The sequence below is a fragment of the Peromyscus leucopus genome, chromosome 2 (assembly GCF_004664715.2).
Source record: "Peromyscus leucopus breed LL Stock chromosome 2, UCI_PerLeu_2.1, whole genome shotgun sequence".
Classification (NCBI taxonomy): Eukaryota; Metazoa; Chordata; class Mammalia; order Rodentia; family Cricetidae; genus Peromyscus; species Peromyscus leucopus.
In genome coordinates, this window is record NC_051064.1 from 89,887,116 (window position 1) to 89,906,682 (window position 19,567).

General features: G+C 38.4%; 1 protein-coding gene across 4 annotated transcripts in view; it reads right to left on the reverse strand.

Annotated features, from left to right (window-relative positions):
* Nucleotides 1-570: 570 nt before the first annotated feature.
* The window catches only part of Zdhhc21 (zinc finger DHHC-type palmitoyltransferase 21), a 53,548-nt gene continuing 34,551 nt past the window's right edge, over nucleotides 571-19,567 (reverse strand). For 3 of the 4 annotated variants that reach the window (XM_028873296.2, XM_028873295.2, XM_028873294.2), the window contains 2 exons: nucleotides 8,352-8,395; nucleotides 571-7,805 (listed from right to left, as the gene is read on the reverse strand). In XM_028873296.2, coding sequence (XP_028729129.1) covers nucleotides 7,673-7,805; nucleotides 8,352-8,395 — 177 coding nt within the window. In that variant the 3' untranslated portion in view covers nucleotides 571-7,672. The remainder of the gene's footprint in view (nucleotides 7,806-8,351; nucleotides 8,396-19,567) is intronic. The other variant, XR_005090856.1, reaches the window with a different exon arrangement.

The window sequence follows — 19,567 nt, forward strand, 5'->3', positions numbered from 1 at the left end:
AAAAGCAATGTTGTTCTTAAGGTAGATACACAGTTCGTTTTCCCTCCAAGAACCAGTGTAGACTTCTCATCTAGACAAATGAGGGCATCTCACAGTTCCTACCTCTCAGCATCCTTCCTCTCCTCGAAGCACTCTTGCTTCTCTTACATACTCTCCTCCTCATTACACTCGAAATGTTAGTGAAGATTTTCTTAGGGTAAGACAAAGCAAAACAGCAGACAAGGCAGGCAATTGCCCTCAGGCTCAACACACACTACAGCTGACTGAAAAGCACACAGCAAGCTTTCAGACAGGGTCTTCCTAGACACTGACAGTAATACCATTATTTCAACTCAGGAAGGGTCTTTCATTAGGAATATGTGAGAATTGGGGCTGACATCGAATTTTAGGAGTCTCAAAATGACACAGGCGTTGGGTGGTGATTGCACTTGCCAGAGTAATCCCAGGCACAGAGTGTGCTCATCTATCATGGTCCACGAACTCAGTTTTCCCAAGAGCCTCTTCTGTCCTTGGGCTCACAACCCATTGATCTGCATACCTCTGATTGGGGTGGAATTCCTTCCTTTTTAACTTCAGTTGATTTTTTTCTATCTATATTAATTTTTTCTTTGCTTTTTAATAATCACACCAAGACACAGAAAGCAGTGGTAAATTTGTTCCTATCTACAACTTGGGAAAAATTACTACATTCTGCCTTTTGAACAATGGACAAGGAGTAGGATTATTATGGGCCAATCCAGTGGCGACACAACTCACAAGCGGACACAGTGCTGCCCTCCCCGCCGCCCTCCCCACCCAGTGCCTGCTCCCTCTCTTATCTGCTCATCTGGACATACTTCATGCACATGAGTTCATCACCTCTCAAGTTTTAGACTTGATTCTTTTTTCCATTCGGAATTCACTGCCAAACCACATACTGGATCAACATTAAGGAGACACAGACTGAAGCCGATGGAAACAACAGAGCGATGTCAGTGAGACTGTCGACTTTCCCAGCAGCCTGCTCTGTCACTTCCTGGCCTGAGTCCGTCAGTCACTCAGCTTCAGTTTTAAGGAGACATGATGAGTGTCTGTAGAGCTTCTGGGGAAGAACAGGGACGCCAACCACATGTAGCAGTATTACCTCCAGAAAAGTCCATCCGTAGGACTGTGTTCTGCCAGTCATGTGAAATGAATCACTAAAAAAAAAATCTGTTTGTAAAACAATCTTACTCTAATTTCCATGTAAGCAGCAGCAGCCAGACTGCTTCTATTGTAAAGTTCAACTTCTGTTCAAGAAGTTGATGTTTGCTCAAATCAAGGTACTTTTGCATTTCCTATTGGGAAAGTGTGTATATGGTTTATATTTTTTTTAAAGTGTCCTTTAATTTCATCTTATTTTCAAAAATAGGCAAATACCTATACCACTCTTTAAGCCATTAAGGATTATACCCACATAGAGAGAAATGCTAAATTCTTGACTTGTAATTAAAAATGGTGTCTAATAGAATACTTTGCTTATAGAAATAATGTTTTTCTTCTCTGCCAAAGTGAAACCAAGGGGAAAAGTGATTCAATAATTTTAGTAGCTTCAGCTAGTAAAAGACCTTATAAAGTAGCCACACTATATTAAAATACAAAATTAAAACCCACACCACTCTGCATAACAGAATGAAAACTAAGTCTAAATAACTATAATTTTCAACTGACTCTGCCAAGCCAGTACACAGAGAAAGTAAGCTCCATCAACTGTTCACTTCTTCAGACATAGATGTGAGAAGCTAACTTCCAGCCAACCAAAAAGAAAATTAACTCTTTGGTTCAAGAATTAAAACTGTAACTCAAAGCTAAAGTGAATAGCACCAGGATGTTTTAGTTGCCCAGGTTGTAAAACACAAGTTTCAGGCACCAGGAGGTTAAAACACCAACCATCCACACTGGCTTGGACACAAAGCTCACAGTACGCACACAATCTTCCCTCTTAACTGACAGCCTACAAACGATCAGACACCGTGCTGAGTGAAATGGGCAAGCAAAGCTACAAAAGGAGATGGTCTGGTTATGGCAGTTCGGGCCACATCTTTACATATAAAGCTTCTGAGATGAAAAATATGTTAATATGTGTGTAATTAGTTAATTATACAGTTGAGCAAGTGTGGGAAGCACTACCAGCGCGCACACACACACACACACACACACACACACACACACACACACGGCAATGAATTAAAAATGCCAACAGAAATGAAGACCTCCAGGGTCTTAAGAACAGCAGAAGACCCCAATCTTTAAAGTGTAAACCATCCTTCATACCTAAACTGTTGATTTTCTCTGGTGACTCAGTGTTCTTTTTTGCCCTAAGAGACTGCTAAAATAGGTTCCAGTTTTCTCAAACTTCAGGCAACCTATGATTTCTCCTCTGTATCACACAGCTGCACTTCCATGTTATTTTAACATGTGCATGTTAAAAACGATGCAGGTTAAAATATCCTACACAATTCTCTAACATTAAAAACCATCTCTCAAGAGCATCTGGCCAGCTGAAGAGAAAGAGCAATATAAGTGGAGATGAAATAACTCGGAGCAAATGCTTTCCAGAACAAACGACTCTTACAGTAAATGGTGCTAGCCAGAGATGAGGAGATGGCAAGGGGAGTCTCTGGTATCCCAGGCCCAGGCCCAGTCAACTCTTTTGCAGCGAGGCCGATTATTCATGTCCATTCAGCCTTCTCTCCATCCTACTAATGCTCCTACTTTCTTTATCCAATTTTTGGCTATTCGATGCTCATTGGTACCTGAACTCTAGGGTACACGAGGAGGAAAAACAACAATATAGTAAAAGTAATGACATCAGTAATACCAATGACTCAAGAATGTTAAGCATGAAGCCAAACACAGCAGCATATGACTGTAACCCCAGAACTTGGGAGGCGAAGGTAGAAGGATTCTGAGTTCAAAGCCAGTGAAAAACTGTCTTCAAATAATAATAATAATTTGTTCCAAATTATCACTAGCAGATAATATTGCCACATCTAAAGAACTGATAAAAATGTTATTTGGTTTTAACAAAATGGCTTTTAAAAATAAATTTTGTTTTAAAAAAAAAAAGCAGAAAGATAATGGAAGTGAGAAAAGTCACTTCTTGAGGTTAAACCATCACAAAGGCAGCATAAATGCTAAATATTAGTTCCTACAGTCAATGACAATACTGGTATAAAATACTTCAAGTAAACAGTTCTAATCTTTCCCCACATCTGCTATAGAGAATAGTAGGATCTAAGAACAGCTAAACATAACTATCCTAAAATCTGTATGTGTAGGTAAATTCTGAGCATGGTACCTACAACAGAAGGCAACAGATGTGGGTACTGAATCATATACTCACTCATTAGTTAACTATATGGTCAATAATACTAGCAAGTAGAACACACTAAGTTTATAGGACTTACTAACTACATTTGCCAATACTTGTAATTTTCAAAGCATTAATAGAGGTGGATGAAAGTCTAATGTTTTAACTATTAGTAAATATATAATGCTTGTAATAAATTCCCAATATATCCATGTAGTAGAGTTCATGTCAAAATTTACATAATGAACTTCTATAGTTTAGTGAACTGTAGCTAGGTTATCGGACACGTGACATACAAGAGAACTAACTAGCCAGAGAACAGACAGTCTAGACAAAAATTAGCAAATGTGAATGAATATTAGTGTCATATTAAGTCACTACAAGACAGGCTGTGATTTTTTAGCAATGCATGTAAGAACATTCAAACTACCTATGATCTAACATAGGAAACTATGTGGCTTTCATCTAAATTCATTGGTACTTCCTGTTTGGAAGTGTGCTCATAATTTGGATCTTTGTGATTAGTGTTTAGGATTAACACATCCTTCACACAAAACAGTTACTTGTTTGGAAGTAACTTGAAGTCGATTAAGACTGGTTAGAATGAGCTACCACCCTTACCGGAGCCACCTCTCCGCATTAGGGAGATGGTCCAGTGTTAGCTGAGATGGCTGCCTCACTTCCTCTACATCTCTCCCTTTCTCCTCCTGGTCCTGAACCAGGGCCTCTTGTGCACCATCACTGAGGTACACCCAGCCCCTACTTTATTACTATTAAGTAAACTGTCTTCTGAAACAGAGTTACTATGTTAGCTACAATTGTAAATGGCTCTTTCATGTTAACTAAAATATTTTAAAACAATTTTTAAACAAAATAGTGTTTTTATTTTCATGTAACATCAGCTAGCGTAGTAATTTGAAACAAGTCTGGTTACAAAGTACCAAGACTCTTTAATAGAGCAATTAATGTTTAGGAGACTCTGAACTAAGTCCATTGTTGCCTACATTAAACTTATCCAATTAAAGTTTTAAAGATTGTGTGTGTGTGTGTGTGTGCGTGTGCGTGTGCGTGTGTGTGAGAGAGAGAGAGAGAGAGAGAGAGAGAGAGAGAGAGAGAGAGAGAGAGAGGGAGAGAGAGAGAGCGCGAGAGAGAGCGCGAATGCATGATGCTGGGGAGGAGCCTGTGTGCCAAGCATGTTTCTAGAGGTCAGAGAACAGCTCTGTGGAGTCAGGTTGGGTTTTTTTTGTTGTTGTTTTTTCTTCACCTTCACCTTTAAATGGGTTCTGGAAACAATCTGGTCACCAGTCTTGCACAGCAAAAGTCTTTCTGTGCTGAGTCACCTTGCAGGCCCATCCCTAATTGTTTGCCAAGTGTAACTGCAGCCCAGTAATAATATTTTAACTCCAGAAGCCCAAGAAATGATTCTGCTAATGTAAAATATCATTTAACACACATTTTGCTAAACTTAAATGGGAACTTATAAACAAATACTTCAACATAATATACAGACTGAAAGGCAATCTCACTGCTAGGTGCTTTCCAGCACGCCACACATGCAGTCATTCCCAGGGCTATTCAGAGAGACAAGGGAGGCGACTATGGAATCTACAGGCTTAACTGACTGAGAAGGTTTCTTAAAAAGCAAAGAAAAAATAGTATTATTAATCAATTATTAATTATTTTAAGGCAATTGAGTCTGTGTATGTGTGAGACCATTCCAAAACTGAACTGAAAAATTAAATGTATTTTTTTGATATTCAGTAAAACACATTGGATAACATGGTTGCCACAGCAATTGTAATAAATGTTTTGTTCTGTAATAAAATAGTAATTTTAAAGTAAGTCTTCATAATGATAACAAATTAAATTACCAAAATAAGGTTTAAAGTAAAATATGAAATAGCTTATCCTAACCTAAATTTGTGATTGACAGTAAAGTGTACAAGAATACACATACATGAAGCCAAGCAATTTACCTAGAAGGAGCATCACCAACATTAACACATTCATTTTCAATTTTCATAAAATTTTACACTTTTCTACATATATTCCCATAAGTGTGTACCTCTGACATGTTCACAGATTGGAGATACAACCCACTAATGGGAGAGTGAAAGCCTAGAGCCACTATAATTACATCAATTAGCCAAAAGAGGGCGCAGAAAGAACATAGGAGCTTAATCCCTAGGAAATGGCCAATAGGCGTTTCTCCAGGAATCCAACAGTGATTACAAACCCCTCGTGGGGTTAGACATACATTTGACAATACTGCATAAGTATATATAGATATACTGCAATATAGATTATGTAAATACATTGACAGTAGCATTTCTGTAGCTCAAACTAGTGCATTAGTTTGTAGTCCAATGACTCAAACTGTGGAGAGGATCAGGACCCGGGAGAGTAAAGACAAAGGGAAGAGAATGTGCCCTAGAAGTGGTAAACCTAAGAAAACCATACCCACAAATCCTCAGCATGGGAAAGAGACCATTCCCATTACCTTGTGTCAGAGCTACTGCTACTCCAGAATATAAGCAAGTCTATAAAGCTCCATACCAGGCCTTTATTTGGCTCTGCTATGGATGCTCCAGGTCTTATGTGAATAGAATATATACAGCTGAAGGCATCAATTTGTATCTCCCTACATTATATATACACCACTTCCTTTTAGAATCTGTCATCAGCCAATTTAGTCAATCAGCTTGCACAAAATCCAACCCCTTTTCTTAAAATAAACACACTAATTTTATGTTTCCTAACCTTTATAAATGTTTCTTATATTAAACTTACTAAATGTCTTAGCACCAATAAATATTTTCATCTGCCACTTCTAAGACTTTAAATAATAAACATAATTAGAACATGAAAATATGGCATTAATATTTCTGAAAAGAGCTTATTCTATTACTTCAGAATATTTTATAAGACATTTACAGTATCTGAAAGAACTAGCCACAGTACAGTTGACTGGCTAACAATAATGATCTCTGTCTCAGCATTTCCCAGCTATGATTCTATACTTTACAACAACCTTAGGAAAAGTATGTATATGGTTCAGGAGTAGTAGCTTTCTTCACTATTATTTTCAGGGGAAAGATCACTAGCACACACACTTTTCAAACATATGGATTTGCAGTGTTCTAAATGAAAAAATTAAATTATACAAAAATGTCTTCAAATACAAAAAGGCTCCATGTCAAGGACCATCACTACCATGGACCATTCTTCTTTAAGATAATTTCTTGGCATCAGCTATTAATAAAAGGTCTCTAGAGTGATGTAAATCACAACTGGGCAAGGGAAATTCAATTTCAACCTGGGTGATTACTGATATATAAAGTTAATGACCTACTTTTAAACTTTGATCTGAGTTGGCCAGTAACTATTATATAATATATAAACCATCAATGTGTACAGTGAGATCTACTGGCAGGTAAGTAAAAATATACATACTTTAAAACACAGTATTCCTTTGTATACTGTGTATTACACACCATCCAGTTATATTAGCATTTTAAAACATCTGCATTCTGATATAACTGCACTTGAAGAAGTAACTGGAATTATTGCAAACTTCCTATTCTTTTCAGTCTTTAGAATCCTAGGGGAAAACAGGACTAGATGCCTGACTGGTCACTAATTTTCCCGGGAGCAAACATCCTGTAACAATCACTACCGCAGCGGAAGCGACAGTGAGGTTCTCATTTCTAATAAGGTAGCAGTTGGCGCATTACTCGTGCACCTTCCTTCGCCTCTGATGAGCAGGAAAGAAGGAAGGCTCAGAGAGCTGCTCCTAGGCCAGCACTGTCCTTTGCTGTTCACCCAACGCTGCATGTTAAAACCCTGCAGCACTGTAAAAGGAAGTAGTAAAAAGCATTGAAACATATTCAAAAAAGAAAATTTACACATAAGAAAGTGTACCAAGTTTTGTAAACCTGAAGAATTAAATTCAAATTTGGTTAGTACTGCTTAAAGGTAAACATTAAACATCTCAAATTTCCTATAAATTAAAATTTAAGATACTGTGAGTACTGAAGGAAATTTATGTACAATTATTTCATCCGAATCACTGCCTTTTGAGTTTAGTAACAAAAGCATTTAAAGAAATCCTACTGGAAGGCTAATTTGAAAGTAAACATGCTTTTAAAACTTAAATATAGATCTTGTATTAGTCCCACAACAGGATCAAGATCACTATTAAAATAAAGCCTGGGGCACATTATGATGCCTAAGATTGGTGGGTGGATTTTAATTGACTTGAAGACTGTCATAGTTCTATTCTCATAAAACCTGTAACGCATTTCCAGCATGGAGGACCCATCTGTGCCCACCATCCATCTGTTAGACATGATTGGCAAAGTGGTAGGGAACGCGCAGTGGTTGCCTCTGCCTGAAAGGAATGAACCACAGGATCTTCCAACGAGTGCCAAAAACCTCTGAGAAGGTCTGCTGCCATGGCTTCCGGGGCCGCGATCTACAGAAGACAGCATTATTAGTGAGAGACAGCACTCCCATGGTGCACTTCAGTCAGCTGAAACAATACAGGTTGGCTGGGGATCCATTACTGGACTCTGATGCATTGTGTCCCAGCATCACAAATACAGCTTTTCTTTCAATGTGGCATGCAGCTGAACTTCAGCTCTGGATAGCAGATATTGTATCTGCATCGTCAATCAACCCAGGGTAACTCTGGAAGCAGAGGAGGAGCTCAGCATAACAGAATGTGTGTCAACAACACAGTAGCAAATCTCTTTTGATGTACTTTTGGGACAAATAATTTAACTTACTTCTGCGAGACAGGAAACAAGAGTGATCAGTACTTATTGTGTTTAAAAACTCTGATGGCTGAAAGACCCCTACTGTAAGACTGGGATACGCCTGTCTAGCTTGGGCCTCAGACGGGGCACCAAGAAAAAGTCATTATTATATTAGTTTCCTACTATTAACATATGCACACAATTCTCAAAGGTTCTAAGTTGTTTTTATTTTTAAGTAAGATCACTATAGACTTTATACTTACATTTCTTCACAACAGTTTGACATCTTTTCAATAGATGTTGTATCCTATTAAAAATAGAAAAATTATATTCAGATGTAACAAATTTATCAATACTTCTGTTTTATGGAATATTTAAGCCTACTCAGAAAATATTCTAAAGATTTAACAAGTTTCTATGTCTACATATATCCTGGAGTCCCCTTGGAGAAATCAAATCAACATTACATGTCAAAAAACTACTGAACTACAAAAGTGTCAAACACCTCTACAAGAACCATTTCATTCAATTATAATCTCTGAGGACACCTGCTTTCTTGGTAATTCTTTTAAAAGCCTAGTTATTTCCACTCAATTCAACTGTCTGCAAATAAACATTAAAAATGAATAAATATCCAATGATACATAAAAACCATCAATGAATACAGAACTACCAGGATGCAAAAAGTGCTAATGACTCTGGGTTTTACAGACTTCTATAAATAACAAAATTCTATAAGGCGCTCTATAATTGCTCATGTTACAACACCTTTTAGTATGAAAATTAAAGGTAGTTGATTAATATGCCTTCATTAAAATAAAACATTTCTTTTTTTCCAACAAACAAACCAAATCTTTACAGCAATCCACTCTCTTCTGGGTGTCTGAACTAGGATGTAATGCAGGCACAGAAAGAAAGCATCTTAGCAGAAGACAGTTTCTGAAAATGCTGATGCAATCTGTAATAACAGAGGACCTACCAACTATACTGACCAACTGTTACGATACCCAAATACCCAACAAATAAATTGTACAACCTTATACTTAGGTAAAAATTAAGAGTGTAAGCACACTTTAAAGCAATACAAAGGAAATAATCTTCAAATGTGCAAAAACATTAAATTGTTGCCTTCTCCCTTGACTTGCTCTTACTAACTTGCTCACATGGCAGACAGTGGAGATAACAATACTAATCAGAACTCCTCCTGGAAATACAGCACTTCCTTTAGTGGTGCTAGTCCACAGCCCTCTATGGTTAGGCACGCTAGATGAGCACCCGTGATGACAAACTGTCAGAAATGATGACCGAGCAAGCCAGCCTCTGAAGGGAGAAGTGAATCTGGGCCAGGAGACTAGGAACAAACAGTTCATTTACAGTTTCCTGAAGACTTATAGAAAGAGGGCAGATTTACTTCAGTTCTATATGCATCATCCTTTTTGATTATGCCTTGAAATTGATGGTATTTGAAAATTCTGTTGAAAATAAGCTTCTTTTTGCTATGTTATATAACTTCCTCTCAAAACAATTATTTATTCTAAACACAAACACGGCGTACAAATATATAAGAACATTTAAGAATTTAGAGGAAAGCTGGACTTGAGGTTCACATCTATAAAGGAAGTGGGTAAGGTCATTTTAATAATGTCTGAGGGTGTAGACATAACGTAGACTGCAGAGGGAGAGAGAGCACTCACCACATGCTCGCTCTAGAGCGGGGGTTCTCAACCTTCCTAATGCTGGGACCCTTTAATGCAGTTCCTCATGGTGTGCTGACCCCCAACCATGAAATTATTTTTGTTGCTACTTCATAACTGTAATCTTGCTACTGTTATGAATCATAATATAAATATCTGATATAGAGGATATTGGATATGTGACTCCTGGGAAAAGGATCATGACCCACATGTTGAGGACTTTCTCTAAAGGCATGTGAATAGCTGAAATACAGCCACTGACAACACCTTTACACCTGAAAGCTATGTGAGGACAGGAAGGCAGGGTCCGTCAGGTCCGTCTACTGTCACCATTAATCCTGGGGACAACTTTTACTGCACAGAATCTATACTGAGTAATTTACTCATGGTCCTGAAGAGAATCAACTTTAAAGACATCAAATTCAGCTTTCAAATATAGAAACCGTTTGAAGGAGTCGGACAACTTTCTAGAACCTACTTCAGGAAATAGACAATAGTCCTCTTTAAACCACCAGGAGTAGATAGCTGCTCTCTTAAAGGATGAGATGTTTACTCTGTTATAAAGAGGAGTTGGGAGGCTGCCCAAATTAAGCCACTGTGTTCTCTGGAACGACAAGTGCTCACCACTCTCTACCTCTGCATCCAGAATACTGTTAACACAAAGAGCAGAAGTCTGTAGCTGCACACCAGAGCAGTGAGCTCTCACTCTGGGAGGAGCAAGCAGGAGTCAGTCAGACCTCACCACTTACAGGCAGGCCAAATGCTCAAGACAGACTCTGTCACTACAGGAAAATGCAAACCATGCTAGCCACAACTGCTAAACCTAGCCTACTCTGTTTTGTTTTACAATGTGGGATTTTTTTTTTTTTTAAGCATATTGAAAATACTCGACCCTTTTAGCGGCACTCGGGGGGACCAACAAGACCAATATAATACAACATACAGCTTCAGCTAGCTAGCAGATAACCATCCTTTCAGGAATGTGAAAGTCACACAGTTACTGGGAGTTGCTACAATTAGTTCTGAGAAATGTTTATGCCTGGAATGATCTAGTGATCAAAATGTCTAATACTTCAATCGACCTATATAACTAAGCAATACAAAAGAATGCCTCACTATTTTAAAAACTGGAGTTTTGCATTGAAACCCAGCAAGATTTTCAGAGACAGGTATTATCTTCCCTAGTCTCTCTTTCAATACTTTGTCTTTTCTTAATGGCTAATCTTGGCGTAAGAAGGGATCTTTCAGATTCAGTGTAAAATTATGTTAGAAGGTAAGACTGGATCATGCCTGGAATGGAGAGAAAAAAGTTTCTTAGCAGAAGGGAGAAATAGATTTATTGGAAAATTAGAATAGGGTATAGTACAAAAACAAGAATTTATCACCATCGGTTTCTTAGTTAACAGGTTAACAGGGCCAAGAACCCGGCCCCTGGGCACAGAAGGCTGAGAGCCGCTCTTTTTGAGTTCATTCTCACCAAGCACCACCACCTGGACACATAAAGTGTTCTGTGGGGAAAAGGATGTATCGGAGAGAGGCCTTATACACACTGAACAACAGAGAAAGAATAAACAGTCCGTCTGGTTCCAATAACTCCAGAGATAGAAGAGTCCTTGTCTTTGGGCCGATTTCATTCTAGAAACAGCTTCCAAAAGGCGTTTCTTAGCATACCAAACATTAAGACCTGATGAAAGTAAAGGTGGCCGTCAGAGAGGGACCCCTGAAGACAGCTCCATATCGCATCCACAATCACCTGAACTCAGTCCTCACCCTAGGTCTCCTCGGCCATCAAGCCTCTATGCTGCACATAGTTACCTAACTTATGACTCTATGCTGACTTAATGTAGCCTTGGAAACACTTTTCAAGAAGGTTTTTTTGTATTTCAAGATCATGGACCTGCTCTGTCTCTGAGTTCTCCTAATTTTAAGAGCTTCATTTGATTGCTTACTAGTATATAAATAGCAGTACATTTAATTTTTATGATTTTATTTTTATTTATGAGTTGTGTGTGTATGGTGGGGATGGGGAAGTACGCACATGAATGAAGGTGCTCACGGAGGCCAGAAGAGGGTGCCAGATCCCACAGCTGGAGTTACAGGCGGTTACAAGCCATCCAATGCAAGTGCTCGTACCAAATCTGAGATCTCTATAGGAGCTGTACACCCTCTGAGCCATCTTTCTAATCCCCACCCATTCAAAAGCACCTGGCAGGCCAGGGCTGTACAAACGGGCATCTCTCTGGTATATGTCCGCAGGACTGAACTAGCTGGACACACTAGGAACAGCAGAACTCTTTCTCTAACTGCTTCTCAGGGGGAAGCAAGGAAGCCCTGCCACCCTTCGCTCTCCTGCCCTCCAGGGCCGTCAGGTTACTCACTGGCGACAGGCAGCTCTTCAGCGTCCTCCGCTAACCGAGGACCAGCTGTGTCTTTTATTTGAACTGTGAGGTTCACATAAACACTTCATCAGTAACAGGACAAGAGTGCAGAGGCAGAAGGTTTTACATGTGTAGCCACTGAAAATCTCTTTCCAAAGGAATTTCTTTGCTTTTCTTCATCAAACCATCATCTGACTATACAAAATTGGTGAGAAATTAAAACTGTATATCTCAATTTCCAAGTAGGAATGCTTACCTCCCAAGTTTTTGAGGTTTAAATAGATCAATATGTATTAAAATTCCTAATAAATCCTCAACAGAGACTGAAAAGTCCTCATTTTTATTGTTTTTAAGCACTTCCTCATGCTTAAAAAAAAAAACAGTATCTCAATTATATCAGTTACTCAAATTATGTTTACAAGAGCTTCTTCTAATGACAGACAAAATGACCAAGACTATATACGTGTTCCTACAACTAAAGGGGGTTTACAATCCATTCATAAAGTAAAAACTCCAAAGTAATAAACCATTGTTCATTTATTCATCCTTTTATATAGAGCAACCACAAGCTACATGGCAAGGTTGTTAATAAAGAATCTAATGGTCAGGAGGTCTCCACACACATGCAAAGAAGCCACATGGGCACACGTGCAGACACAGAGGATGACTGCACACACACACATGTGCAGACACAGAGGGTGACTATGCACACACACATGTGCAGACACAGAGGGAAACTGTGTACACACACACACATGTGCAGACACAGAGGGTGACTATGCACACACACATGTGCAGACACAGAGGGTGAGTGTGCAAATGCGTTCTATCAGTAACCTCATAGTTACCAGGAAGCTGAAAGAACTGAAAATCCATGCTTCCAAGTGAAAACTCAAACCTAACTACTTTCACATTTTAACATCAATATTACACTTCTGAAGAGGTTTCTGGTTAACAATAACAGACAAGAGTTGGGGAACTGAAAGAGCCTTGGGACTAGGGCTCGGGAGATCACCAACAAACCAATAGAATGTAAGAGACTCGGCTCCCTTTGGCAAAGATAGAAAGTCAATATGCAGAAGAGTCATGCTTCTTCTATTATGTGTACAGTGCTCTATCTGCCAGAAGAGGGCACCAGATTTCATTATAGATAGCTGTGAGCCACCATGTGGGTGCTGGCAATTGAACTCAGAACCTCTGGAAGAGCAGCCAGTGCTCTTAACCTATGAGCCATCTCTCCAGCCCCACACATTTCTTGTAACCTCACAGTGAACATGAATTCAGATCATGAGGTGATAAAATCAACTTCTGGGGAAAATGCCTTGTAACAAGTTAACACAAAATGTTTAACAACACAGCAACATAAAGTATCTCTACATATAGGGGTCAAGGATTCTATGCACTAACTATCCTAAGAGCATTATCAAAGTTCATTTGAATATTCAAGCAGTCTATCCCACTGAGCAGAGAGAAGTGAGGTACAGAAGCATTTCTGCTCAGAAACACACTTATACAAGTCATTTAACTCCACACATAATTGTGATTACTACAAAAAAGAGAAACTAGTCTCTATAACATTCTTTATTATATCCACATACAAAGAAATATACCCAGTGTTAACACAGAGCATGAAAAGCATCTAAAAAACATAATAAACTTTGGCAATATTTTTAGGGTTTTAAGACAACACCGAGGAGATATGCCATATAAATTTACAATTGGAAATGCTGTATTAGAAATACATTTTGTAAACTAGATATAATTTAGAAAGGAAAGCAAAAATGCCAGTGTTCTCCCTTTAAAGAAAGATGCGGGCTACAAGAACCCGCACATGTGCAGTGCCGCGGCAAGCTCAATGCTGAGCACGATGTGCACACAGACTGCACTAACTCAATTCACCGACTCACTGACATTTGGCAAAACTCAATTATAAAGATCGACAATTCCAAGCCTACATTTCTGGATACATATTTAAAAGCAAGAAATCCATTAATTGATTAATAAAATGCTACTTAATAGCTAATCTCCTTTAATCTGATTTAGCATTTTGAACATGAGATACTTTTCATTGCATGAGATTAACCCCAGTTAAATTAAGTCACCATCTTAGTTACAGGCCTATTCTGTGTGAGACACCACAACCAAGGTAACTCTTAAAAAACAAAGCACTGAATTGGAGCTTGCTTACATTTGCAGAGCAACATGCTGGGGAGCATGGCAGTACACAAGCATTCATGGTGCTGGAGAAGTAGCTGAGAGTTCTATGTCCTGATCCAGAGAGAGACAGAGAGACAGAGACAAAAAAAAGACTGACTGGGCCAGACATAGGCTTTTGAAAACTCAAAACGCACCCTCAGTGATGCACTTCCTCTAACAAGGCCACACCCCCTAGTCCTTCTAATCCTGTCAGAGTTCCACTCCCTGGTGACTAATTATTCAAATATATGAACCTATAGGAGCCATTCTACTTCAAACCACCACAGTCACCCATGTACTAACGATTCTTTCTATAAGCAAATGTTGACTACAAATCAAACATGGGTCAGTAGGTATAAGGAGAAATATTTTATGTAATGATTTTAAAAGTTATCTTTTGTATTCAACTAGAATAGCATCTGTGAGACCAAGGCAACAGTCACTTAGCTCTTACAAAGCTGCAGCCCAACACATCTTCCTCATCCCACCCTAACCTCACCACACTGAGCAACCAATGCACTGCGCTCCGAAGACGACAGCAGAGGCTCACACTAGCACACGAACTCCTGTGCCCAGGAGACAGAAATGCTTGTACACAGAATTGAGACAAATTGACTCCTCCGATGTCAACTACATTAATAACAATATCACTGTCTACTTCATTCAGATACAAGAGCAAAAGAGCTAAGTCTCAGTGAGGGCCGCTAAGAGAACCTATTTTCTGAATAAAGGAAACAGCATCAAAGCCAACTGCTTTTGTAAACATGACTTCCAATTCAGTCAGAGCACACAACACATACATTTAAAGCCTAATTTAAATCAAATCTGAAAATAAAGCAAACCCTTAAAATTCTGCTTCAGATTAGTCAGTTTACTAGAAATACCTGATTGTGTTGCGATCCTCTAATTTGGAAATGAAATTATGGGGGTGGGGGGGTATTCATTCCAGGTTAAAGGAAACAGTGGGGAAATAATTACTAAACACTGGAACCCTGCTTCTCTGAAACCTTAGGTGAAAGTACAGGAGCCAGGATTTGTTGTGCTTATTTCTTGTTTAATAGACCTACATTCAAGCTGTGAAACTCCAACTCTCCATAAGGAAAAGATATTCTTTCTCCCCAAAGAATCTTTTGCATATGGGAGCACAGGTGTGGAAGAGGAAAATGACTTCTGTGGAATGACTGGGACTTACTTCTCCACTGCTCTAATGTGATCTTCAAATCCACCACTAGCTCATGGGGTGTGCTCATGAATCTGTGCATTCAGATATGAGAAAAGGGATCCAGAGATGAAGTCTATAGGCAAGCTTAGTTTAATAAAAAATAGAACAGAACAAGTATTTATGAAGAAGGGAAGCATAGTCTATATTTTTAACTTTAATGTTTTAAATGTTATTTTGTATAGATGCTAATAATTCCTTAGATTTAAAAGTCACACTCCAAAGAAGACATGACAACTGTAAACAGCTAAGCCTCTCTGAATCAGCAAGGAGAGGAGTACCTTCTGAAACCATTACCCATTTAATCCAGTAAAGAGCAGGGCTTGATGCTCACCATGACAACCCAGGGAAGTGGACTTACAATGTCCTGTAATGTCTTTCCTTCTCTGTGTGGTGTTTGTGTGAGTGTGTGCATGTGTGCACACTCATGTAAAGGTCAGAGATGGATACCAGGCACCTTCCACAGTCACTCTCCACTTTGGTTTTGAGGCAGGTGCTCTCAGTGAACCTAGAGCTCACTAACGTAGCTAGACTGGATGGACAATGAATTCCAGGGCTCCACCTGCTTCCCTCTTCCAACACGAGGGCTACAGATGTGTGCTGCCCCACCTGGCTTTTATTTAGGGTTCTGAGAACCCAAACTCAGGTCCTCACACTTGGGCTACTGAATGAGCTATCTCCTCAACGCAACTCAGAACAATTTCCATTATAAGCATTTGCATTTGTGAGCAAGGACAGGGTTAAATACCAGACTGACAAAACCTATTCCCTCCCTCTCAGCACTTGCATCCGTTTCTGAATGTCTCATAGTTGCTGTATATTTGGTTTCTACTCAGTTTAGAAATGACCTATCAGAACTCAATTTCCCTGCTAAATACAATATTTAAAAAAATACATACAATCTGAAAATAACTATTAACATATCACACTGCGATAGTATCAGGCGAGAACCAAGCAAGTAACAGATAGCTCACTTATTATGTTCAACTCAGAATGTTCAAACTTTATAGTGGAGGCCCTTTACAAAGCTTGAAATAGTTGCCATCAAAGTATAGTCTTGGAAGTTAATGGGGATTCACAAGGGGAAGGAAGTTGCTACTCAGTCACAAGCCCCTGCCAGCCCTCAGGAGTGATGGGCACTTTTAGCTGAATGTTTCCACATGTCCACTCCTAACTATTAATAGTAAGAACAGGGGAATCAGAAAATTTCTGTTTGAGGGATTTAAATACCCACTACAAATTCTGGCAAATTCAAAATTGGAAATTAAGCAATGTACATAACTTGTTGGTTTTAATACGTCTTCTGAATTAGAAGCTCATCATTAAGTACTTATGAATGGGCATAACAGCAGAGAACAGAATTTTAGGGAAATAATCTTATCCTCAACACTGTTCCTCATAGCCATGTCACTTAGTATCACTACCAAAGGGTATTAGGAATATTTACACGCAATGGTAAAAAAAAATAAAAAATAAAAAAGATTAAAACAGACATGTCACAAAGCCCCAAAGAATGTCAGTAAGCATATAGTGTTCAATACCGGTCATCAGAGAAACACAAATGGAAAAAAGTACTATTCCAAACCACCAAAATAGCTACAATTACCAAGACTGTCATCAAGAGATGGCAATGATATGGAGCAACAGAAATTCTCATGCATTGTTGGAGGAATGCGCCTCACTTGACAAAAAGTCCAATAGTAGGGGTGCGAGGGGCAGGGGGAAGATGGGCTTCATGTGACCCAGTATTTCACTTCTAGAACAAGTTTACTATTGCAGAAAGAAACTCTACACCCCTATCTGTCATCTTCAGTCTCCAAACCCTACGCAATCAGTATGCCATTCTTCCTCTAGGTATCTATTCTTCATATTCCATACAAATAGACTTGCTGAAGTATGTGATCTTTAAGTCCACCTGTCTTCAAGGTTATATGTGTGGTATCATGTACCAGCACTTCATTCTTTTCATGTTCTCATGAACAAATCACAATTCTGGCATCTATATAACCAACAGTGTTGGACTTCCTCCTGTCTAGGGCTCCTCAGAATAAAGCTGCTGTGTATACACATGCCCATCTTTATCTTGGATATGGAAATGGAACTGCTGAGTCTAAAGAAGAACTCTGTGCTTCTCTATTTAAAGAACTATGGAGCTGCTCTTTGCAACACTGCACAATGTCATACTGCATCAGTGTGTGAGGACCAACTGAGTTCTAAGTCCACTCACACTGCCTTGAATAGAAGCACAAAAGTTTGTCATTTTGTTGAAGTCCAACTATTTTTCTCTGGTAGTTTTCACTTTGGGTGCTCTAAGATTATCAGTTATGTTTTCTTCTGAGAGTTATTTTCTAGCTTCTACACTTCAGCACTACAATCCAATCTGAGATAACTTTTTCCTTATACCATGAAGCATAGAGACTATCTTATTCTTTTGCATGTAAATATCTAGCGGTCCCAGAATCATTTGTTGAAGACTAATCTTTTCTGCACTGAACAGTCTTGGCATTTTTTTTTTTTTTTATCAAAAATCTATTGGCTATACATATATACTCTGCTGGCCCTCCATTTTCATGAGTTCTGTATTTGTGGATTTAACTAACCATGGGCTAAAAATACCAGGAAGAAACTTTACACACAGTGAACATGCAGAGACTTGTCTAGACATCCCACCCTAAACAACTTGCACAGGATAGCAACAATTTATATAACATTGGTATTGTAGTAGGTATTATAAAGGATAGAGGGAGATGTATGTGCAAATACTATGCTATTCCAATATGGGATATTAGCACCTACTGCAGATTTGGTATCCACAGGGCATTCTGAAACCAATTCTCTACAGATAGCAAGGGACTGTATAGTTCTCAATTCTAGTTCATGTACATATATGTCTGTCCATCCTCAGGTCAGTACCACAATTCTTGAGTACTGTTGCTTAATGGTAGGCTTTGAGGTTTTCTTTCCTTACTTTATGCATTATATGCTGGTAAGCACTTAAATGATCATATGCAATATAGATGTTAAACATAATGCAATGTTGCAGCCCCTCTGAGCATGTTTACATACATTCAAATGCACAGCTTCTACAAGGTTATTTTGACAAGGTTGGTCAAAAGGAATATACATGTTAAATTTTGAGAGGCATTGACAATTCACCTTCCAACAAGGTTAAGTCAAATTATACTCCTTCCAATAATATTTAAGAAGCCCACGTGACCTACTTTTCTCCAATAGAGTACTCTTTTTTCAATCCTTACAATTTTTCTCCGATTTTCCAATCTCTTTTGTCATGATAAAAGGATATGAATATGGTTCTTCTAAAACATGACTGATACCATAGCAAGTACACCAGTCTTCTCTCTCATTGCTTCTCTACCTACACTCTCAAACTGACCTAAGAAACACATGTAATAAATGCACCCATGAAAAGAACAGTACCTGACACTGTCAAGTGGTTGATGGAATGTTCCAATTACGTGGTATGAAAAATGACTGCATCCAATGTAGAGGAATGTCAGAGTAGACTTGACATTCCTTCAAGACTTTTTTTTTCCATATCAAATATAAAAGGAGGAGCTGTCAGTCTTTTAGACATACTAAACAGTGATAATGACTTATTAATTTAGTTTGTCCATCAATAAATCAATTAGGACATCCAAAGAATGGTTTAATTACAAGTAAAATGTTTGTCTTCACAATTGGAAATTTATCTTAAACAATTTAAAGGAAAACATAATGTTGAAATAGTGTTATTTGTAACACAGGAAAACAAAATGATCGGTGTGGTATAAAAGGAAGATTAAAAAAAAATTACTTCACACTAAATGCTAATAATAGAAAAAAGTATATGTCATTATTAAGACTATAAACACAAGGTCTGCTGTCATATAAAAAATACTCTGCAAATTTTTAAGAGGGATGCAAAATTTTATGTATACTTTATACATAATTAACAGTTGCAGGTAATATTCTCTTCTAACTTGTAAACTTCA